This window comes from Protopterus annectens, chromosome 6.part0 (assembly GCF_019279795.1).
Source record: "Protopterus annectens isolate FY-2018-M chromosome 6.part0, PAN1.0, whole genome shotgun sequence".
NCBI lineage: Eukaryota > Metazoa > Chordata > Ceratodontiformes > Protopteridae > Protopterus > Protopterus annectens.
Window position 1 is genome coordinate 522,817,039 of NC_056737.1, and position 25,792 is coordinate 522,842,830.

Genomic DNA, 25,792 nt, shown 5'->3' on the forward strand with positions numbered 1-25,792 from the left:
AGTATTTCACCAGTGTAAACACCACTGTGTTTATCATTATGCATTTTTCTAAATCTTCAAGAGATTAGAAAAATGGCAAATTTCCAAGTCTGGTCTTTCTTTAGAATCCTATATTATAACCACACTGACTTATCTTATAAAACACATACCTTGGCAAAAAGCCTTCAAGGGGGTTAAAACAGAACAAACACTTTAAGTAATCTTAACATAACCAAATGACTGTTATTCAATTAAACTTCAAATAGATATGGTATTTGTTTAAACTTCATATTAAATATTGTCAAATAATTTAATTGTTTAACCTTTCAGGTCTTAATGTATCAGATTTCAGAATCATCCTAGATTCTTTTTCATTTAATGCATGACTGTCACCACCTCTTAACAAGTCAACATATGCAAACACACAAAATTTAAAACAATTAACATTACTGTTATGAACCTGTTGTGCATGTAATGCTACTACAATGATGGTGAACCTTTTGGGCTCTATGTTTCAAAAATTCAGAAAATACCTAACGTGACTCTAATGGCATATCATCCCCACCCCCCAAACAAAAGAGAAACAATTCTTTACATATTCATTTATTTTAAAATATGCAGTCCAGTCATCTGTGCTGGTATGTGCTATAAAAGTAAAAGAAAAATCAGTGACTTACAATACGGAAAATGATATGCGCACTGATAATTGGGCTAAAAATAGTGCACAAAAAATTTACCCTACTTTTAATAGTAATTTTGAATTGAAATGAAAAATATGTGAAATACATTGCAATTAATTTGATTATCAATTAATGACTTTTTTGTTGCCGAATTTTAATAGATAAGTACAGGGTGACATATTTCTTGTATTTTTGTTCATTCAGTTTCTGTGGTAACTCGGGTGTTGGTGAACACCGGTGTCACCAAAAATGTTGTGGCGTGTCACCTTTGACACACGTGTCATAGGTTTGCCATCACTGTGCTACTACATTCTCCTGTCTTCAGTGATCCAAAGTACAGATACATTTGTGAAATATTGCTTATGTACTATCATAAATCAAGTATAGTATAGTTTTTACCAGATATGTATTTAATAGCAGTTTTGCAAATACTTTTCCAAAAAATACTTTTATTTAATAAAGTTAAGTCATAAGATGGCTATGGTAAGGAAAAGTGACATTTCACTGTATTAAAATATCCTCATTAAAATAGGGTCTGGATGTAGCTTTCTTGTATATTACTATTTGATAATATATTTGTAGGTGTTTAATTTTAAGTTAATACTAATGATGGGGAATTTAGATTTTAATGTTGCCCAAATCATATTAGTAATATATGAATATTCCACAGGGAAGAAAAAGTATGTACTTCATTAACTGTTATTTTTTTTAAATAAAAATCCTACTCCACTATATTTTGTGACAAAGGGGAAAATGCTTCAGTGCAACCATTTTTTACCTCGAGTATGTTTGATTTCTGTTCTGTTGTTTGGAAAGCATATATTGTCTGAATTTACTCTTTATATTTTCAAACACCATTTTTAAAGTAGCAAGTCTGAAGTTTTCAAGTTAAAGGATTCTGACTAGCAAAGAAATAGCTGAGGGGTTATTGTTATCTGAGGAGATTAATTTATGATAAATACATATCAATGTTGGCTGCCAGTTTTCTGCAATTATATGGACTATAACAGTTTTTAATAAATTAGATCTATTTGCTAGACAAAATAGAAACAATGTGGTAGGCTTAAGTCTTCCTTTTGTTTTGGGGTGGATTAATTTTTATAAAAAAATATTGCATATTTAGAGACTGAATAAATGTATAATATCATTTAGAATTTTTAGCAAAATATTGTGGCAGTGAGTTTATATGAAATGTAAACCGAATGGTAGTAATGATTAGGTAGTTCATAACAAATGCATTTAAACTAGGCTATATTTTGAAAAGAATGAAAATGTCATTCCTGATTGTCTTTTTAGGGCAGACTATAGCTGTCCAAATTTTTAAATATTATTTTAGTACACTGATAACAAGAGTTTGGAAAGATGTCATATGCTTTTTTTCAGAGTAGTGCTGAATGTTAAATCTTGAAAGTCCATTGGAATTAAGAAAATATAATCATCAAATAAAGAGAATAGAATAGATTTAGTTACATTTATTTGTCTTTGTTTACAGGGAAAATCCGACTGGGTAATGCCTATTTTCAGAAGAGGCCTGGGGAGAAAAGTTCCATTTGTTTACATTGCATTGTACTTGGTTCCAGTTAAATACAGAGTAGTTACATTTCTATTTACATTTAAACACATACTGTAGTTACATTTATACGTTATAAGATTTTACAGAAGTAGAAGTTACTAAAGTGAAAGTGGATTGTACAGGCAGCAGTTGTGTAGGTTCATAGGTTGGTACTAGGCTATCGGCCCTAGGGCCTGTACAAGCCTAGCCATAACAATTCCCTGGCTGTTTCTTCCCACAATATTTACTTCCCTATAAATTAAAAAAAAATAAAAATAATAATAGTATAAAAATTGTTTTGTCATTTCAGTGAGAGGTTGAGAATATTCTGTTTAAGGAGAGTATTTGGGGAATATGGTACGATGAGCAGAAAGTCTTAACCTGGTGATGAGCATGTGCAGGACTAGGACTGGTTAAGATGTTTAAGCAGTGCTTTAAAACTGTTGAGTTTGTTGGAATTGTATTTGCATGCTGGATACTGTTCCAGAGTTTAGCAGTGTGTATTGGGAATAGAGTGACTCTCCTGCAACATTATTTGACTTATTTGTGATTAGTAAGAATTTGTTACTAGAACAAAGGTCCCTTGCTGGACAGTAAGACAGTGATATGTTTTTAGTGCAGGGCATTTTTTTGAATGATGAATGAGTTAGCGTACTGTAGTTAGTTGTGAATATGTTGGGACTTTATGCAGTTCAAGCCAGTTTAATTGCTTTAATCTATGACAATAGTGGATCCTATTTGATTGGTGCAAATTTAGCTATTTTATTGTAGCAGGAGGTGAGTTTCTTTGAGTATCGTTTAAGTTTTGTTAGGATAGGAGCAGTGTATAAGAGAGTTGGCAGTTAATATGTAGCGGCTAGAGGTTTTCTTGCTGTTATCTGTAAGGAATCCTGGTGCTTTGTTTCTGGTGTGTAGATGTATTGGTGTGCTGTATATATGCTGGTCATTAGCTTATGTATAGCATTTAATATCTTTGGGATATTTGAAGGATGTATCATATATTTATCATCAGCAGATGCTGTAAATATAATTTTGAAGACTAGGTAGTTGCTTTACTTTATTTAATTTAGACTTGTTTGCCAAGTTTCTTGTTTTATATCTTATTAATCTATGATTCCTGCAAAAATTCTTTATTGCCGAGATTACGTGTATGTTTATGTCTGACCTGCATGTGTTCAAGAATATAGAAATTTAGTATAGAACTCATTGACAATATTTGGGGAAGACTTATCTGAGCCATTGAGAAAAGTAGCACTGTTTTCATAAATGTCTCATTTATTGTATTTTGATTTAAAATTTGAGGTCTAGGAAAGATGATTTATTTATTTATTTATTTATTCATGTTTGAGTTTTAGTTTACTCTTACTCTTAAGGTAAGGGTGTATATTAATTCATCGAAGATTCACTTCAGCGAACCTTTCTTCATTGAACCGTAACCACTGAAAGTTCATTTCAGCAAACATTCATATCCATGGAAAGTTTATGTAAGGAAAGGAAGCAGTTGGCCAGCAGAACAGATTTTCCCTTTTCCCCACTGTAGAGTTATCTTGGAGTTGGTATATATAGTTGGGGGGGGTGTAGGCCCCCACTTTGTTAGGCTTTACATACTGTGGTATGTGTTCCAGTATTATTTTGGCCAACTGCTTAATTTCCCTGTTTAAATCTTTGTTCGATGAGAACGTTTGCTTAAAAATGAACATTTGACGGTTAGGGTTCGATGAAGAAAGGTTCGCTGAATTGAACCCTCAATGAATTAATATAGACCCATAAGTTAAAGGTCAGGATTTAAAGATTGATGCTTATTATAGAGGTTATAATCATGGGAAGGGACCACAGAGATCTTAGTTGTTATCAAAAATGATGTTTAGTATGCTGTATTTTATACATTGTGTCCAAATTGTTTTGATTAACTTTGTCAATTAATATCTGGCCAAGATGTTCATTGTTTAGTTTGTGGGAAGGTGCTCCCTGGTTGAGTTAGGTTTGGCATGTGTTGCAACATGCATTGGGACAGGCGCATGTATTTCCTAGATCATGGGATCTTCTGGAATTGTATCATATGCTGAATGGTGGAAAGGATGAGCCCAACCATCAAGGAGGGTCCTGCTACAGATTAAGTGAAATGGTAAAAAGGATGAATGCAGCAGTCATGGAGGCCTGTCATAGATTAGGTAAAATTGTAAAAACTTTTTAGCCTTTATTAGACTCCTGAGTAACGTAGGTTTGAAATGTTATACCTTTAAGGTATATGCATCAGCCATATTGGCTTTCTGTTAGCTGGTAGAAGGTAAACCCTTGGCCCAGCTTTGGATACAACCTTTACCTTCCTCTTTTGAGTTTATATCATCTTCTCTGTGACTTAACTTGCTCTTGTGGTCTTTACATGAGAATCCCTGTGCTGTTTTGTGTGAAAGTATTTTGCCTGAGGGTTATAATTAGAGTGTTCTTCAGACAGATCTTCATTTTCTACCAGAAGAGGGCATTATTGTTTCATTAAATCAGTCTCTTCTCCTTCCTGTTTTCTTCCTGAGACTCACAATAGTGGTACGAAACTGAACCATGCAGTTAATGCTCACTGACAGCCTCAGTCCTGTGCTGTTATGATTGTTTCCTTAATGGAGACCAGGCATTAATTTTGGTCTTGGTTATTTGCTAGAAGCATGAAATCTTGAGTTATAGTTGCTGAAACATTCTGGCTTGAGTTATCTTATATTTCATTGCTCTTATGTATGTGCTTGTTATAGCAAGATTTCATGTACTCTTATTATAGCAAGTTCTGGGTGGTCTGAAGTCTTCTTCAGAGAGAGAGAGAGAGAGAGAGAGAGAGAGACGAAGACAAGCAGACAGTTAATTTCATTACCTGTTAGTGATTGTTCTTTATGTCATAGTGGCGTAAAAAGAGTAATACAGTAAGTATGTGTGGGGGCAAAGCCCTTCACATGGGCAGGGTGGTTTATCCCCTTCAGACCTGTTTTCTTTTTATCACATTGATATAAAATATGGTGCTCAAATAACACACATTGCTAGCCTGTACTTGAGCTGTTCACAGTCTGATGTATTATGACATTTTTAGCAAGCATATATAGTAGTTCTCTTCATTTTTTGTACTGTCAGTCTGGACAGAAATGTATTCTGTTTGCCTGTAGTTACTGCTGTTGAGAGGATACTGTAGCGTGGTTGGGAATTTCTCTGTTGTAGTTATCTGTTCTGCATCATCGTAGTACACCTTCATCAAACTCTATGGTTTGTATTTGCAATCCAGAATCTGAGGAGGGCCTGTTCTACAGGACAATCTTATTATGAGCTCTTCACTGCACCTGCTAGTCTGTGTTAAACTGCTTAGGGACATCTTAGTGGCAGCTGTCCTTTAGAAGTTGTCTTGAAACAAAATGTTATTGTTTGAGTTTGCACTATGTCCAAAGATATTTCAAGAGTATACCTCTCAACCACTTAGTGCAAAAAGTCTGGATAAAGCCTGACAGAATGGGAGTACAAAGGCTTAAAAATAGGGACAGATTTTAAATACTGCTCTTATAAACTGAGGCAGTTGCTAGAATAACAGGATTTGTCTTAGCATGCATTTTTCTGATGGGTATGAAGTCCACAGATTATTCAAGTAATTTGCCAGAAAATCCAAAATTTTATGAGGAACAGGCCAAAAATATGAGGCAAGAATCTGGACAGTTGAGAGGTATGTTCAAGGCACTGTCAAACTTGGGGCTTTTATTTACCTTTTCTCCAACCACCCCATTGAGTGTGGCGGTGCTCATTAAGTATTATTTCATGTACTAATCTATACAGTAACAAGTTGTTTGAAGGCATATACTTTTTAATTTAATTATTGGTGTTAAAGAAGATCACATGTTTCAGTTAGGGATTAAACATTTGGAACTCAAAGGGTGAACATACCTCATAACTGAGACACATTGGGTGTTGCCATAAGCCAAATGATGTACAAATCCTACAGATTTATGTTGAAAAAGCATGGAAGATGGGTAATATGTTTAATTTGCCTTAGAAGTAACTTTCTTAAGCTTTATAGATATGGTTTGCACTCTCTTTATCAGTACTGTCCTAGAAATGCTGATTAATTTGGAAAAAATACCATTCATTTCAAAACAGGCAGATTTGTGAAGGGCTCTGAAAAAAAAGTAATACCAGTAGCAATCAGGAGTACCTTATACATTTATGGATGATAAGTGCTTCATTTTCTTTACTATTGAAAATGTAATAGACGAATATTAAATTGTGAAATTAATGTATTATTTCAGTTTCTTGTACTGATGTCCTTCAAGAATGCAACTGCAGTCATAACAGTGGGTTGTCCTGCCTCAGGCAGCCCCCGGTCAGCCGGATTCCAAAGTTCGGGTCCGGACGCCGTTGATGCTCCATCTCATTCTCTCCGCCAGAGCCGCTGGCTGGAGTATACACACATCACGACGCCATTTAATTGATGTTGACAATGACCTGATTAATTCATGCGACCAATTGATGTTAACAAGAAAATGCCGGATTCTCCAAAAGTCAAGACTGCAGCCATCCCAGCAAAATCAACTTCCAAAAGCCAAACCAGAGCTTCTTAGGCAGCAAACTTACCTGAGCCAAACCAAGCACAGCAAAGATGACTTAAGACAAGCAAGAAAAGCAAGACAATTACATCATTACTTTACTTCAAGGTTACAGGCACTGGCCCACATGAGATCCACAGGCCCTGGGGTTCCATATGCCAACTACACAACTACTTCCTCCAATGTTACCTAAAAGCATTTGGCAATTTGCCAGCAACAACTTGGAGAAAATCATATTGGTCTCAACACAGCAACAACTTGGATCCTATCACAAAGGAATTCCTATGGGAAAACACAGGTATGGTGGGAAAAACCAGGTATAAAACAGAAAACCACACAGACTTTTAACCCTTGGATGGGAGGCCACCATGGATGGTGGCACATGGATACAAGGACATATACAAGGCGCATGAACACAAGGACATATATCTCCAAAAGGAAAAAAGGGAACATCTGCATGCAATCGAGCCTTTTCAACACCAACTTTGCCATCGAGGCCTTTCAACACCAACTCCAGCAACCACTGTGATGTGACACATAAACAGCACACACCACCTGTGAGGCATACAAACAGAAGGGGGCCACCTACTTGGGAGAGCTTGAATGACAAAATGCAGCTTTGGGAGAAATCACTGTTCCAGAACCATCCCAGCTTGGTTCACAGCCTAAGCAGGAAAGCCCAATGTGTTGGCGGACAGCCTCACAGGAGTCCCAAGGACTGGAGTGACAAGGTTACACTCAAGGCCTTGCCAGAAGTGGACGCATGGACCTCTCACCTCAATCATGCCTACCAAAATACCATTTCAATCATTATCATCCAAAATTTTTGCACAAATACATATCAAAAAAATTCTTGGAACCTAGCAATCTCTCATGCATTCCCCTCTCTAGCAATCTCCCTGTCCACATAAAGACAAGCATGTAAGCCCAAGGAATAAAAAATCATAAGCAGAAGCCTACAACAATGGTACCACTACACGGAGGCCAAGACAACACTGGTACCCACAGCTACGGGGCATATGTCACACCAGGAGGTCCTCCCTCCTCAGTGGCCTCACTGCGACTCAACACAATCACACTGCAGCTAACAGCCCCACAGCTGAACATAACAACTTCAGCTTATCTCTCCAAGAACTTTCACAGATATCTCAAGAAGGAAGTTCAGCAGATAATAACAGAGGCTTTTACACTCCAAAGTGGAAAAGATTCAGCAATTGGAATACCAGCAAGGACATGATGCATCATTAAGTGAACATCCATGCATCTTATGAACATTATATCTTGGAATATTTAAAGAATATGTTAAAGAACGGACTCTCATATTCTTCCATAAAGATACATGCATCTGCTATTTCCTGCTAGATACAACAACACTGATCACCTTTCTCTCTCCCACCTCCTAGGAATCCCCCAAGAAATCAGAATATTAAGCCATTAAGAAAGGCCCCAGTGCCAGCCTGGGACCTCTATTTTGTCTTAGAAAACTTGACTCCCCAGCACCTCAGTGAGACTGCAATTTCCTCCTTTCATGGAAGACTCTCCTCCTGGCAATTATTACCTCAGCAAGAAGGGTTTCGAGCTACAGGCCCTAATGGCAATAGGCACCTTTATTATTTTCCACTTTCCTTCACAGGGACAGGGTTTCATTAAGGACCTTATGCCAAAGGTGGTATCTAGGGTTTCTTGGTATCTCTCCAGCCATTCATCTGCTTTCTTCTTCAATCCCTGCAATAAGGGGAAAAAAGACTTTGCATTTTCACAACTTCGATACTACGATACTACCTGACACCTGCCAGTAAAGTAGGAAAGTCTGACAAGCTCTTTCCTGCAGTCCTCCCGCAGCACCAAAAAAGACTATTTCTAAAATTCTATCTAAATTGATTGGACATTGCATATTCCTTATTATTCCTTTCATGGAAAGACTGTTCCAGCCAATGTTCCACCACAGACCCACAGCCACCTCTACAGCATTTTTTTAGGGGGGTGCCTACCAAGGACATTCTAGAAGCTGCTCTATGGAGCTCTCCGCGCACCGTGCCTCCATCTATCAACATCTCTATATTCCAGATCCAGAGCAGGCTTTACTTGCAGTCCTGCAGGGTTTGATTGCCTCATCTCCATCTCTTTCCTAGAGCACCTCCTCCCCAGCTAAGCTAAGTGTATCTAACTCCACATGTTATGACTGCAGCTGCATTCTTGAAGGACATAGTACAGTTTTGCTACATAAATAAATGTAGATGTCCGACAGACATGCAACTGCAGTCGATTTTCCCTACCCCTATGCCTCTATGCCTAGGGGTCACTCCATCCCTATTTTACCTACTCTCTGTTATGGTGTATCTGTTTATTGCTTTTATTTTTCATGCTCATTTATTTGTTTGGAATCTGTTTTTTTTTGATTCTATTTACAGCCTTCCTTGGCTGGCACTGGCATCAGCAACTGGAAAGAAAGAAACTGAAAAATGCGGATGATGCTGATAAGCAGCCGCCTGATGTCGGGAGAGAAGGGCATCAATGCGACATGCCGACCCGGACAGACTTTGGAATCCGGCCGACCGAGGGCTGCCTGGCAGACAACCCACATGTTATGACTGCAGTTGCATGTCTATCGGACATCTACATTTATGGTAGGTACAAAACTGTACTTTTCAGCTTATCTGAACCATGCTATTCATTACTAAACTATGTCATTAACCACTTTCTTTTTCTTAGCATTATGAAGCCCTATCAAATCGGGCAGCTGCAAATGGCCATGTTATTGATATTTATGCCTGCGCTTTGGATCAGACTGGACTTCTAGAGATGAAGTGCTGTTGCAATAATACAGGGTTCGTATAAGTGTTTTGATGTTTGTTTGTAGTTGTTTACAATTTTTAAGGATGCACCATTAGCTCTTTTTAGTATTATTTCTGATATGCTTACCTTATCTGGAAGTCAAGGTGTGTAATCACAAGAGGAGATCATTACTCCACTCCATACACTCAGCTGTAAATGTGTAATCTTGGCTTGTGTTTGTGTGTGTGCATGTTTGTGTGTGTGCGTGTGTGTTCGATAGCACAATTCAGGGTTGCAAATCCTGGAGTCCTGCACTTTAGTGAGCATGGGTTCTTCATAATTTTAATAAAATTGGAGTTGTCTGCAGATATTAAAATGTTTTAGATAGAGCAGAGGTTAGCTAAACCCTGTAAAATGCAAAGCAAAATATCACCATTTGCTATTGATTTACAAATTCTTTAACAGCATGACTCTGGCACAAAATGCTCATCACTTGTTGCTCTCTTTGGTATTTCATTCCTTTTACATTAATTTGCATGTATGCAGACAATATTTTGTTCGTTCTTGTAGTGTTCTTGATCTGGCAATCTTGAAACACTGCCCTAAGCCTAAATTTGACAAGTTTTAGGTTCAGACTAAAGTTTACCTCTGACGGTGTTTACATCCATTTGTGGTCATTGAAAAACATCCTAAGGAAGAGGTTGCTGAAACTTCATAGAGTTTTGCTAGCAGCTTAAGATAGGAAGACCACTTTAAAGGACCACTATGGGCACGCAATGAAAAAACGCACATATATTTTTTATCTTGCCATGAATTACTTTGCCTCCCAAAGCTGCTTGCAGCAAAATAAGTGCTCATTCCTTATTTTATTTATTTTTTTATTCTTGTCTGCCCCACCCTGATTCCTTTGCAAAGCTAAATCTGCACAGATTTTGAGAAAAAGTAGCCCTATCATTTGTTCTCAGACTACATACACTTCCATTCACTTTTTCGTGTTTTTTTTCCACAATTTTCTAAGCTTGCCCTGCTCTGGGCAATTGTTTTGCCTGAAAAGCTGCTTCACTTTTTTCAAAAAGCTTTACGGGTTGTAGTATGTCAGAGCAAAAGTATAAACCAAAATTAGGAACACTTGTGGGATTCGCTGATCAGCAATCCGACAGTCCTACTCATCTTTTCTACATTCCAACTACCCCATATCAGACGGGTCTATATCACTTCGACGAAACGGCTGAAGTTCAAGTACCATATGTTCAAACTTCTAACCTCGAAGTGCAAAACCATCGAAGGCTTAGAACAGCGATTTTTTTCCCCAGGGGAAAAAAATCGCTGTTCCAAGAAACACACACACAACACAAGCACACCAAAAAAACAGCAATCCACACACATACACTTAAAATCCTACATCTAACCCTACACTAAACTGTACATACACTACTATCTATCCACTTACGTTAACCCAAACCCTAACCCTAAGGTCTGTCACTATCGCACACCCACCTCACCAGCGTCCTAACCCTAACTCACCTAACCCGCACCCTAACGTCCGCACAATCGCACACTTACCTGAACTTGACCCGTAACTTTCCACCACAATGCTGAAAATAGCGCAGCCACAGAAACGGCCCACCAAATCCTTTCCCTGGGAAAGAATTTGGTGTTCCTCGGCTTCGCGATAATCAATTTTCGAACTTCACAGTTCGAACATATGGTGTCCAAACTGCTGAAGTTTCGACGAACTGATAGGAACCCTATCAGGCAGGCATGTACATACTTCATGGCACACATGTACTGACACAGTACCAGCAGCTGCAGCAGTGATACCATAGTCCAAACAGGGCACTCAAACAGTTTTACTCTTGGCCTCTACATTTCACAATGCATAACATTCACACTACAGTTATAAAGGTACGTCTCCACTCCCCATAACACACAGCCACCCACACCCACACAACAGACTAGTCAACTTTGAGGCTTTTCCCACCTCTCTGCTGTAATGGCTTTGGCAAATGAAAATGCTTGATGGATGTCAGTTCAGAAATCCCATCCCTACCTATTGGAAAGTACATAGGTTCATAGGTAAGTACTAAGCTTGCTGCCTTGTGGGCCATTTTAAGCCTAGCCAATTTTCCTCATAGGCACTTTGTCAGTAACAGTGCATCAGACATGCACTTTATACAAAGAAATTGAACCCTACACCTTTTGAAAACAACACTAAGAGCACTCCTTGGACATTATCCAACATATACACTGCAGAACAGCTGTCTACTGTGTCAAAAAGTCACATCATTTGCTGCACTAGCAGCATTCTAAGTGGCAAACATGCTATAATTACAATGTAAAATGTAATAGTACAACAGTGTGCCATCCCCCCCAAGTGGGGACTTTGATCATATCGTCTCACCGATGTGAGTTTCGTCTTTCTGAAAACTCTTATCAATTGACATGGATATATATATATATATATGTGTGTGTGCATATATATATATATATATATATATATATATATATATATATATATATATATATATATACTGTTATCAACTGACATATGCATTTATGTTTGTATATATGCGTGTGTATGTGTGTGTGTGTGTGTGTGTGTGTGTGTGTGTGTGTGTATATATATATATATATATATATATACATATATAAAATTGGTTCATAGGTTTATACTAGGCTAATGTGCAGCAGGATCTTTGTTAGCCTAGCCCTGCAGTCCACCCCAATTTTGTCCCTAAGTACCTTGGCTTGGACAGCTACATGTGGGGTATGTTAGTAAGGGTTATGTATGTGTGTGTGTGTGTGTGTGTGTGTGTGTGTGTATGTTAATTCAGGATTAATATGCTTACTGTTGACCTTTGTCCATCAGAGATGTGAGACCAGCCAGGGGTGAATTTGTGATTTCCCATTCAGTGTTCAAGGTTTTTTTTGAATAGGGTCATGGATGTACTTTGCTTCATGTGGATGGGGAACTTATTCCATAATGTGGGGATCCTTTCAGATACATGCCTGTCTGTCCAGCATGCTGTATTTATGCTGCTGGCAAATTTGGGGTGTTTTGACCTAGTGTTTCTGGCACTGTTTGTTTGGCAGGTGTGCAAGCGATCCATCAGAGCTGGATCTGAGGATGCTTTATATGCCAGGCATAGATCACCTTTCAGTAACCTGTTAGAGACATAGTACAGAGAGCAGGCCTTAAAGAGATCTGTGTAGGACACGGACAGGGTATTCATACAGTGGATTCTCCTGGTGAGGAACCTTTGAGAGCATTCCAACTTGTTGCAAGTCCCTGGTTAGATGCATGAAAAAGGGGGTATTGTACTCAGTGATGGCTCATATAAGAGCTGAGAAGAGTGGAACTATAACTTCCCTGAACCTGTATGCCACACCCTTGTTTATGAGTTGGGCAGTATAGAATGATTTTTTTCTTACTATTTTGGTTACTTGTTGGTCGAAGGCCAGATTACTGTCTACATATGTTCCCAGATCCCCAACTGCCAGGTCAACTCTAAAGGGTGTTCTGTTGATGGAGCAATTAGCTTGGATGGATGATTTCCAAAAGGGCACTATAATACATTTCTTCACATTGAGTTTTAAACCATGGCTTTGGCAGCAGTCATTTGTTTGTGTAGACCCTCTTGCAGATGCCTGTGTCATGGGGGAAATTTATTATAGCTCCCAATTGGTAGTCATCTGTGAACTTGGTGAGCCAGAGGCCTTTGACATTAGCCTTGACTTCTGAGAAGTAGATGCCAAACAGGAGTAGGCCCAACATGGAGCCCTGGGGTACTCTGTTGGTGACAGGTTTCTTGGTGAAGGTGGTCTTAGTGAACCAGTCTTCTAGGGTCCTGTCTGTGAGTCAGCCAGCAATCCAGTGAGTTGTGTGGATTTATGCCTAGTTTTGAGAGTTGGTCAGTAATACTTGAGTGGGCTATTGTATCAAACACCTTGGTCAGGTCAAGATAGGTGTGAATAATTCTTCCTAGGTAGATGTGACAAACTATCACTTAATAGGAGGCAGTTTGCATTACAATAGTTAACAGCTGTTATGGGTTTAGTTGGGTTTTCTGGGCTGATTTTATTTCAAGGGAAACAGCTTTGTGGTCTGACTGGACCAGTGAGGACATGGCACAAAGGAGAATGCAATACTCTCCCATGTTGGTGAGTACTAGGTACAGTATGTTTGATCCTGTTTGGAATGCACACTATCTGGTCCAGGGTGTTCGTGTTGCTTAGGAGTTAAAGGCAGTGTGTGTATCCCAGTCTATAGAGGTGTAGTTAGTTTCCCATGAATAGGGTATTTGGTTGGATGGTGAGTACTTCTAATAGGTCTAGGTAAGTGTTGAGATTGTTGGGCATAGAAAGCAACTTATAGCTAGATGAAGCATTCACTTACTAAATACAACTTTTCTTAATAGTTTTGCCCCCATTCATCCAAAAAATAATTAAATCAAATCCAGCACATTGGTTAACCAAACTATTTGTCACAAATAGATAAAGTCTGGAAAGGCAATGTGATAAAACAAAAAACAACATTCACATTTTAGACAGTTTAGACATTGTGCTAAAACATAAATCAGAAAAAACAATCCTATTATGCCAGTCTGCAGCATAAATATCAAAAGGATTCCAAGCTGCTCTGGGCCGCAGTAAATATATTCCACCCCAGCAGCACTACCACACCAATGCCAAACATTAACAGCACGTTTGATAGTGTTGTTACTTGGCTCAGTAACCACTTTGTCGAAACAGTACATAGCTTGCTCAAAACTAACCCTGCTACTGTATTTACTGTATCAGTCTTTACTGAAAACAATTCTTCTTTCAAGTTTGAATCTGTCAAAATGGCTACCATTAAAAGATAGCTTCAAAACCTAAAACCCACCACCTTAGCTACTGGTAATCTACCAAATGAATATATTAAATGAAAATGGTAGGTAAAGGAAAAATTAGCGCAGTTTTATATTTAAAATGTATTTTCGTCCAAACACATTAAAGACTTGCATAAGAGTGGAAGTATGAGTTATTGTGAAAGACTAAGAGCACTTGGTCTTGTGCAGTACCCTTTGCAGTGGTCTGGGAGGTGAGCTTGCTGGGACATGCTGGGTATATGGGGATAGCTGATTCTAGGTTGGGGTTGCTGGGAGGTGCTAGAGACTCATCAGATTTCCTTCGTGGAAATATCTGTGGGTATGGAAAATGTGTTGAGTGGTTCACTGGCAGAGTGGCCACTGCATGGAACAGGCTGGTAAAATGGAACAGGACAAATATTGGTTTGGATATTTTAAGAACAGCCTGGAAACACACCACATGAACTAGTGAATGGTATTCTGTCAAAACTGGGTGGGCATTGTTGACCGTGCTTGAAGTACTGATATGTGTGTGTGTAAGGATGGAAATATACTTATAACAAATAAGAAACTAGAAGGGTCTCATAATTTAAAGTCTGTGGACTGTATAAACATGCTTGGAAAGAGGTAATAAGAAGAATAAACATTACAGCTTGTGGTCTTTCAAATAACTAAATAACAGCCAAAAAAAACCCCACACACAGTAGTTATGTAATATATGATTTTAATAAATCTAGACATAAAATACATAATTGTCATGTAAGATGAAGTAGTCTGCTGAATTTAGATATTAAAGACAGGATTTAATAACATGGGCTTGTGTATAATAACACTACTATCTTAACTTGTCATAAATGACATACACTACATTGAACATCAAGGGGAAGCATGATGATTTTCTTATATAAGTAAATATGCATAACAAGTCATGTAATTGCTTTAACTTGAATTGTAGTTTTTGTAACCCATCGTGATCATATATAACACTTAAGTGGTTACTAAGGTAACTAATTACATCAAACTGACAAAGTTGTTCAAGAGAAACAATAGAAGCTTGAACTTGAAATGTCACAGAATGTAACAATCATATTCTGAACAAATAGTACTAAATTGACAACAGTTTAATTACATGGGCTTGTGTATAATAACACTACTGTTTTAACTTGTCACAAATGACATACACTATATTGAACATCAAGGAGAAGCATGATGATTTTCTCATATAAGTAAATGTGCATAACAAGTCATATAATTGCTTTAACTTGAATTGTGGTTTTGTAATACATCTTGACCATACATAATACTTAAGCTGTTACCAAGGTAACTAATGTTTTATACATGACATCAAACTGACAAAGTTGTTCAAGGGAAACAATAGAAGCCTGAACTAGGAATGTCACAGAATGTAACAATCACATTCTGAACAAATAGTATTAAATTGATAATAATCACTCAGTTTAACCTTTGCTGATTATACAAAATAGAATGTTGCCATTTAAATCTAAAAACTTTCAGTATATGCCATAAAGTGGCAATTTATGAATATGGAAAGGGAATGTGTAATCATTAATCACAATAAGTGAATTTGTTGCTTTTAACCTATAGTTTCACTCATTTTATATTAAGAAATGACAGATATGGAAATCCTTATGTGTAGGAAATGGGGGGAGAGGGATGCACTGATAATTAAAATGCACTAACTTACATCAATGTTTACATAAAACAAATATGATGCTTTAAGTAAGTTAGCAACAAACAAAGTGATTACTTAAATGCTGGCAAACAATGAAATACAACTTCTGATATATCTAATAAAATACATTATATTATAAACATTAGGTATAAATATTGATGTGAAGTTGTTCAATCTCACCGTTCATTCTTCACTGATGGATTCAGAGCCAATCCTCTGCTCCGACATGGCTGACTAGCAACCTCAAAGTTCTCCAGTAGCTCGAGACCCAACCCCTTATCCCACAATGCACTGCTGGAATTACCTCAGATCTAGTTTGCCGCAGCACGGATCTCTTGGTTTCCAGCATTGCTCGAGACTATTATTGGGAGTTTTCAACTTTATGCAAGTTGTATATTTCAATTTTATATCTTTTACTACTATATATATATATATATATATATATATATATATATACTATCTAGTTAGCAGTTGTTTTCTGTTTTCTCCCCTTTCCCAGTAAAATCTTTGATTGCCTTCTGCCTTTTAAACGTGATGCTTTAAGTAAGTTAGCAACAAACAAAGTGATTACTTAAATGCTGGCAAACAATGAAATAAAACTTCTGATATATCTAGTAAAATACATTATATTATAAACATTAGGTATAAATATTATTACCATCTATTTATATTAAGTAGTACGTTTTGAAAAACTTCATCACTAAAGGTGAATATGTTAAACAACTGTGTGCTATAATCTTGTACTGGGGTTTTATATATGATGCATCCTACTTTACTATGATTGAATTGCTCGTCATCTATCTTTCATGCAAATATTAATTGCTTATACAGTAAGTAGACATTTATATTGTATTAGAATTCTGTCTACTGTACAATAGTACTATATCTGTTCAAAATAATATACATATTGCTTATTCCTATTACAAATAATCTCCATATGATAATTCAATTTATGGAGCTCAGATGTTTTGGATTGTTAAGGTATGAGTGATAATCAAATGGACTTAGGTTTATCCATCAGATTAGCAACGATTTTCATTCCATGGCTAGTGCGGATCTTAGTTTTGTTAACATTTATTAGTTTAAATTTGTTATTTCACAAAAACATTTTTAGTATGCCTAACCAAAACATTATTGGTAAACACTCAAAGTGTAAAACTGATAATTTCCTTTAAAAGCTCAAACATATACTTTATAGTTGTCATAGGAAAATATTTAATAGTCACATAACATAAAATACATAGTCTAAATAACCTAAGATGGATTTAACTTTATTATCTTTAAATACCAATGGCTTAAACAATCCTAGCAAGAGATCAAATCTACTAAAATAACTGAACAAAGCACAGATCGTCTTCCTTCAAGAAACTCATTTCAAAACAAGTGACAATTACAAATGAAATCCTAAGGAATATATGATATTGGCTCAATCTACTTATAAGACAAAGACAAAAGGGGTAACAATGTTATGGAAAACAAATGTGATTAACCCAGAAATTATTTATAAGTATAAAGATAAAGAAGGCCTTATGGCATTAATAGTTAAATATAATAGAATATGGACACTAGCCAATCTATAATGGTTCTCAGGCATTGGATCAGGAACTGTTAGAAAACATAAAGACAACTTAATATTAGGAGGAGATTTTAACTGTATATTTGATATTTCTGAAACTACAAATAAAAGACTGCTGTGTACATCTGCTATATCAAAAGATTTAAACAAGTGTCTAGAATAATTTCATCTTGCAGATATTTTCAAATTTAAAGTAGATAAATCTTTGTTGTTTTCCCATCAAGATCACAGATTTGGTATCCAAACTAGAATAGATAAAATATACAGTCAAAAGCTAATAACATTAATAAATCTTTCCTTACCTACCTTCAAGTAATTCCTTTTTTGCCCCTTTTTCCCTTTCTTTACTATGACAAATAAGTTGATTTTAAAGGGCTACTTAAATCTTCATAAAAATCTAAGTCTCTTCCTCTCCGTCTGGAGGCCCTATGGAACAGAGACCAAAACCTAAACTTTCCACTATGGGTTTGGCTTCAGACCATCGGATGCGCGACACTACTCGCTCTGCAATCAACATTCCCTTCCGTTGCAGACGGCACTGATGGTTTTCCGGGCACACTACTGTTGTTCAGGCCATGCCAACTCCTCTTTTGCAGCAACAAACTCCCACCTGTGGGCACCAAACTTCCTTCAGCTAGTCTGTGAGATCCACTAGAAGCCTCTGAACGATGTGTGCTGCCTTGTGGATCAGTTTTCTGGCTAGAGGTATTCTTCCTCCAAGGACCTGTACTTCCGGGAGGTGACCATTCTGTCGGGAGAAGACTATTGCGTTGGCTAACGTTTCTATACTATCAGTGCCTCCCCTTTTTACACAAGAACACCGGGCACAAGAGCCTCAGGATGTACCCCCACAGGAAGCCCCTATTGAGCTGTCTTTCCCAGTTCCTCCTTCTGAGGAAGTTCATCGGAAGTTTTCATGTAAGAGGAAACACATGGACTCCACTGAGGAGTCCCTCACCGAAGACACAGACTTGGATGATGGGGAAGGGTCCTCTAGGTCACCCTCTGAGGTATCCTTAGGAGATATCCTAGAAATCCTGAAACAGAGAGGTGATTGGCAGCCCTCTAACCCAACCTCTGAAGACTCTGTGTTCCTACAGGCCTTTCGTGCCCGGCCCCCTACCTCCTGGGTTACTCCACCTGCCAACGACCTGGTCCGGCTCATTGTACAGAGTGCATGGAAGGCTCCCGACACAGTTGAGGCCATTCCCCGGAGGCCAGATAAAATTTTGTCCCCTCCTGAGAGCGACCCCCCATTGGTCCAAAGGTCTTCCAGTAGATGCCTTGGTGGTGGCGGCTGCAACTAAAAAGGACCTGGTGGACGAAGAAGGCCAGACTGTTCATCAACCCAACAGAGAGTCTCAGGCTCTGGATAGAATTAGGAAGTGTACCTTTGCATCAGGGACCTTTGCAGTCAGGGCTCTGAACTACATGGCACATTTTACCAGGCTTCAAGAGACTTAATCTCTGAGCTCTCTGAAACTTTGGCTGGTGCTGTGTCTGATGAGGTCTCTGACAAAGTGGCCTCTCGATTAGCCACCATTGAATCTATTTCTAACTCTTCCATGCGTCTCATTTCTCACACATCAGAAGGAGCAGCTAGAACAGCAGGTGCAGGCGTTGTTCTGAGATGACTTGCCTGTATGCGCTTGTGTGATTTCACGGAACCCTTCAAGGCTTCCTTTATCAGTGTTCCAATTGAAGCCTCTTTGTTGTTTGGTCCCAAAGTTAAAAACACACTGGCTAGATGTGAACCGAACAGTAAGACGCTTTCTGCCGTGGGTGTCCGTTACTCTTCCCCTCAACGAGCTTTCTCCGGAAACCAAGAGTGGGAAGATATGGCACAAAAAATCTCAGGGCTCCTTCCGTGACACACAGGCCTATTTTTCCCCTAGAGGCAGGGGGGGAAATTCTCAGGGAAGATGCCCCTTTCGGGGCAAAAATGGTCTGCATAACCAGGGTTTCAGGGATTCTTTCACTGACCAATCCTACCAACTCTCCAGAGGAACAGCCCAACTGCTTTCCTCTGGAAGTGTTTGGGGGTCATTTCTCTTTGTACCCTTCTGCCTGGCCAACCATCACCACCGATTATTGGGTACAAAAGATAATAACCAGAGGTTACCATATACCATTTGATCTTTATCCCGCCACCTTAAGGAAATTACCTGATGTGCCACCCAGTCAAAGGGTACAGGCAGCATTAGAGATTGCAAAGCTGCTAAGAAAAAGTCATCCAAACAGTCCCACCAGACCAGATAGGATCCGGATTTTACTCAAGACTATTTTTGGTGCCAAAAAAGACCGGAGACTGGAGACCAATTTTGGATCTCAGTGTGTTAAACATATTCATAAAGGCACAGAAATTCCAGATGGTCACTATACAGTCTATCCTCCCACTTTTGGAAAAAGACGATTGGATGTGCTCTATAGATCTTCAAGATGCGTACTACCACATAAAAGTGGGCAAACAGTCAAGGAGGTTCCTTCACTTCCGTGCGGGAACCAGTCATTATCAGTTCTGAATACTGCCCTTCGGACTCTCTACAGCCCCCAGAGTGTTCACAAAGTGCATGGCAGTCGTCACAGTGTTTCTACAACTACAGGGATTCCAGGTTTTTCCATACTTAGACGACTGGCTCATCACCGCCTCCACCAGTCATCTATTAGAAAAAGCCCTGGCTTTCTCTTCACACCGCAGAAAGGTTAGGCATAACCATAAATTGGCAAAAATCCAGTCTCACCCCGTCTCAATCCACAGAGTTCATAGGGGGTCCTCCTGAACACAAAGAAATGCAGAGCATCCATTCCGGTGCACAGAATTCAAAGATTGAGACAGCAATTGATTCTAATCCTCTCAAATGAGAAATCCTCAGCTCACTCGGTTCTACAGCTGTTGGGTTCCATAGCAGCCTCCATTACAATTGTTCCCCTGGCCAGGTTTCACATGAGGCTTCTACAGTGGTTACTACTCACTCAGTGGTACCCTTTTCAGCTCCCTCCTTCAGCCGGGATTCAGATAACTCACACGTGCAAGCAGGACTTAAATTGGTGGTTTTCTTGGAATCCGCTTCAGTGGTCCTGTACCTTCTCCCCCCAACAACCCACAGCCACAATGACCACGGACGCCTCCCTGATGAGGTGGGGGGGCCTATTTCAGGGAAAGATTGTCCAAGGTACGTAGTCCGAAATGGAGGCCCATCTGCATATAAATGTTCTGGAGTTGAGGGCTGTGCTTCTGGCTTTGCAAGCATTTCATCCCCTGTTGCTGTCTGGGACCATTGCGATTCAATCAGACAACATGGCGGTGGTCTGGTACATCAACAAGCAAGGCAGAATGAAGTCTTATCCCCTTTGCCGGGAGGCCATGAGTTTATGGCAATGGGCGATGGTTACCAACCGCTTTCTTCTAGCAACGCACATTCCCAGGAGTTCCAATGTGATAGCAGACAGACTCAGCAGACTTCAACCTCACAAGTGGTCCCTGAATCCCTTGATAGCGGCAGAGATTTTCAACTGCTGGGGTGTCCTTGCTGCGACCTCTTTGCTTCCCCAACCAACTACAAATGCAGCAATTTTTTCACCCTGATTCCCCCTCTGGGACAGTCACCCAGGGAAGCTCTAGTCCACGATTGGCCCTCGGGTCTACTTTATGCATCTCCTCCTCTTCCCTTCATTCCCCAGGTCCTGAAGAAAGCCCGCCGGTTGAAGAGCAAATTAATCTTCATAGCTCCATTTTGGCCTCGTCAGATTTGGTTCCCCTTCCTGTGGCCTCACCTGCTAGATCAACCGTGGACTCTTGATCCAACCCCAGACTTGATCTCCCATCTGCAGAACCTGATTCACCCCAACCTAAACAGCCTAAAGCTCACAGCTTGGCTCCTCCACTTCCAGTGATTGCCAGGCAGAATGATCTATCCTTACCTGTACGTAACATTCTCATTGCATCTCATAAGCCGTCTACCAGAAATACATACCTCGGCAAGTCGAAGAGGTTTACTGTCTGGCTAAAAGAAAAACAGATAGATCCTTTCTCAGCACCAATGCCCATAGTGCTAGAATATCTGTCTGATTTATTCCAGTCTGGTCTTTCTGCTTCCACCATCAGAGTTCACTTGGCTGCCATTTCTAATTTCCACAGTGGGGTCCAGGAGTCTTCTCTCATGTCTCACAAATTATGCAGAACCTTCATAAAAGGCGTTTTTCATCTAAAACCTCCCTTTAGAGAACCCACTCAACCATGGGATTTGGCTTTAGTCTTACAAGCTTTGACAATGTCACCCTTCGAACCAGCTTCTTCTTGCGACTTCAAGTACTTGTCCTGGAAGACTTTATTCTTAGTTGCCATTACTTCTGCCAGACGTGTCTCCGAACTTCAAGCCTTGTGCATCAAGAAGCCATATTTGACCTTTCATAAGGACAGGGTGTCATTGAGAACTAATCCTACCTTTTTGCCCAAAGTGATTTCTGACATGTCCATTAACCAAACCATTGAATTGCCAGTTTTCTTTCCCGATCATTCAAACACAGGAGAGTATTGTATACATACCCTAGACATTCACAGACAACTTCATTTCTAGTTGGACAGAACTAAAGTTTCTCACAAGTCAGATCAGCTTTTTTTGGTCTTTTCTGGACCTAGATTAGGATGTGCTGTTTCCAAGGTCACGTTAGCTAAGTGGTTGAAAGACTGCATGACCTTTATTTACAGTAAGCATAATGTTTAGTTAACTACCACTGTCAAGGCTCATTCTACTCGGTCAGTAGCAACCTCAGCTGCTTTCCATGTACATGACATTTGTGCAGCTGCTACGTGGGCTAGAACACATACCTTCATCAGCCATTGCAAATTAGATCTGGCTTCCAGGGGAAGAGCATCATTTGGCTTTATGGTGCTCAGGAACGTCCTTCCATGAGGGCCTCCCAAGAAATAAGGTAGCTGGGGATTCTGTCCCATGTGTAAGGAATGAACGAGGATTAACATCATCAGATAAAGAAATTATATCTTACCCTAACGTTCCATCTGTGATGTTGATCCTCGTTAAGTCATTACGACCCTCCCTCCATCCCCCTCCTGAGGCTTATAGTGGATCTCACCTTCCGATTCAGATAGGTCAGTTGACCAGAGGTAGCATCTACCTTCTTTTGACTTGCAAACTCAGTCTGAGGTAACAGGGAGAGAGGAATTATGGGTAAGAGTTTCGCTCGAGAGTTTGTGTCTGATGCAAGCTTGGAAAATGGCCGGCTCGGTTCCTAGGTCGGAACCAATAATGACTGAACGAGGATCAACATCGCAGATGGAACTTTATGGTAAGACATAACTTCTTTTTCAACTTGGTTGACTTTTTTCACAGTCGGGGAAGGCAGTCCCACACAGCCTAAGGCCGAGGGCAAAGCCTAGCCCACACACAAAGGGGTGACACAATGAAAAACTCACCACTCACCAACTTAATATCGTCTAAAAAACCAAACAAACTCAGAACATTTAGGCTACAAGATGGGTTGGGGACCCACAAGGTTCAGGTTGCCAGCTTCCAAGCCACTCACACCCTGTCACCCACCGTGGCCATCACAAGGTCAGTCACTCTGGCCGGCATCTAAGTTCCAGAGGTTAGCAAAGCAAAAACAACTTTAGGATTGGAAAGTACACAGCAAAGATTGACTGAAACTAATGATGGGCACCACGAAAAAAAAACACATCTGACACAGATTATACTCAAAAAGGGTCTCATAGAGATGGATAAAGATGGATAACTGGTGCCCAAACCCAAACAAAAAAAAACATACCCTCATAAAAACAAAAAAAAAACAAAACCTAGGTTAGCTAACATGGGTGGCAATGCAGCAAAGAAGAGGTTATCAGGGATCTGATCTCAGGACGGGTTGGACCTAACTGGACAGTTTGACCACGTTTTGCCAAAGTAGTTAGAAGACCTCTACCATGCCCACACCTGATTGAAGGGATTCACATCTAGAATAAGGGAGGTCATCCTGTGCTCTCCTCACTCATCAGAATGTACTTGTTGAATGCCCCCCATTAGACAATATCTACGGCCGACCTCGGCATGCATTGGAGGCCCAAAGTTCCTCACTAAAAGGATAAAGGGTCTCAAAAATATGTCTTATACTGCTTATGCTGAGAAACAGCTCAACTCCAATTAAACCACTTGCATCTGCGCTCAGGCTGACCTGCCTGACCTGTGATGAAGGCCATAAGACAAGCGTCCAAATGAACATAGCACCACCTCAAAAATCAAAAAAATCTAAATCCATCAGAACCATCAAGAATAAGAGATTTAACTAACACGGACGTGGCGGAGGACAGATGGACAGATTCATCCTCCAGAGACCCAGAGAATATGCTGTGGAACAGGGTGAGGCAGAGCAGAGGCGCAGCGCTGGCTTCAAGGTTCAAGAGAGAAATCATGACCAATGGATCGCATCGCAGGTACACCCAGGATAACATCAGTGTCACTGGCACAGACAGGGCAAAAAAATAGTATATATATAGTACTTCAAACTAAAGGGGTGGCGAAAGCCACAAAACTCTGGGCTAGGCTTATAAATGCCCTAGGGCAGATAGCCTAGTATGAACCTATGAACCTAAATTGGGACTAGTTATTCAAAATTATGGTGTTATTTGAATTTCCTCCTTCCTTTGTTCATCTACTAAAGAATATATATATATACAAATAATTTAGTGTATGTTAAGCTAGGTCCTTTTACCTCTGAATCTATACATATAACAAAGGGTACTAAACAAGGATGTCCCATGTCACCGGTTCTGTTTGCTTTGGCTATTGAAATATTGGCAAATTTAATATGTAACAATACAAAAATCAAAGGAGTAGATGTTTATGAACAATAAATACAATTCTAAAGTAATGCTTTTCGCTGATGACATATTATTAACATTATCCAATACAAAAGAGACATTAGAAGAATTAGATACTTACAGGACTTCAGGACTCCATTTCAATAAATCAAAATCAAAATTTTTATTTAAAAAAAAAAAAAAAAAAAGAATTTCAGATGAAGGGGAATCACATTATAGAGAAACAAGAATCTACCTTAAAATGTCTAGAAATTGAGTTATGCAAGGATAATAATGACTTGGTCTCAAAAACTGCAATAATATCAATACAGTTAAAATCCCTGTGGAAAAGTGGAACAAAATAATACTAACATTTGAAGATAGACTACAGTTAATAAAAATATTTTTACTACCCAAGATTCTGTATATAGCTTTGGCAATATAACTGTTACCAGAAAGGAATATACGCAAAGAAATAAACTCATGCCTAATAAGATTTTTATGGTTTCCCAAAAGAAACAGAATAGCTTTAATACATCATATCAGACCATGGAAACCGGGAGGATTAAACTTTCCTGATATAAAAACCTATATAAAAGCATCAGTATCTAAAACAGTCTCAGCTTGGATTCCAAATTATTCTGCTAATTGGAAAGAATTGCTAACTGTAATATCAATAAATGAATTTGATTTAAAACATTTTCAAATAGTTAAAAACAATTTGCTATGGCACATATTAATATGCAATATAACATAACTAAGCCCACTAAAACTCGTATGATTATTATATTGACTCATTTAGGAAATTATTAATGCAAATATAGATTTAAAAATCTGTTTTGATCTTTTAATACCAGTCATAGTTATAAAGAGCTATCCACATAAAATATACAGAGAAGTAATTCCTGGGAACAGAAAGGATTGGTTTGTTGGTTTCAGTGCATCAAAGAACTAAAAGTTCTGGATATGCAAACAATAGAAACAACATACGTAATTCGACAACAAGATTGGCTAACTATGCAAAGCATTCTGACATATTCGCAATATTTATGCAGAATAATTAGTAATTCTTCATTTAAAGAAATACCTAAACTTACGAAATACCTACATGAAATCATATATAATGATTATGATATAGGAAATAGTATTTCGAAATTTTACAAGATATTGATAAATTATAAAACAACAAAATCCTCATATTGGAATTCTATAACAAAAGGACACTCATTACAGCTAACTGAAGAAATTAAATCAATGTTTTTATCATCAATAAAACATACGTCCTTTACATAATACTGGAAAGTTTTA

General features: G+C 38.8%; 1 protein-coding gene across 1 annotated transcript in view; it reads left to right on the forward strand.

Moving 5' to 3' along the window:
• The window catches only part of SEC23A (SEC23 homolog A, COPII coat complex component), a 1,400,163-nt gene that overhangs the window by 639,620 nt on the left and 734,751 nt on the right, over positions 1-25,792 (forward strand). Inside the window, exon 9 of the mRNA XM_044074240.1 lies at positions 9,492-9,607. Coding sequence (XP_043930175.1) covers positions 9,492-9,607 — 116 coding nt within the window. The remainder of the gene's footprint in view (positions 1-9,491; positions 9,608-25,792) is intronic.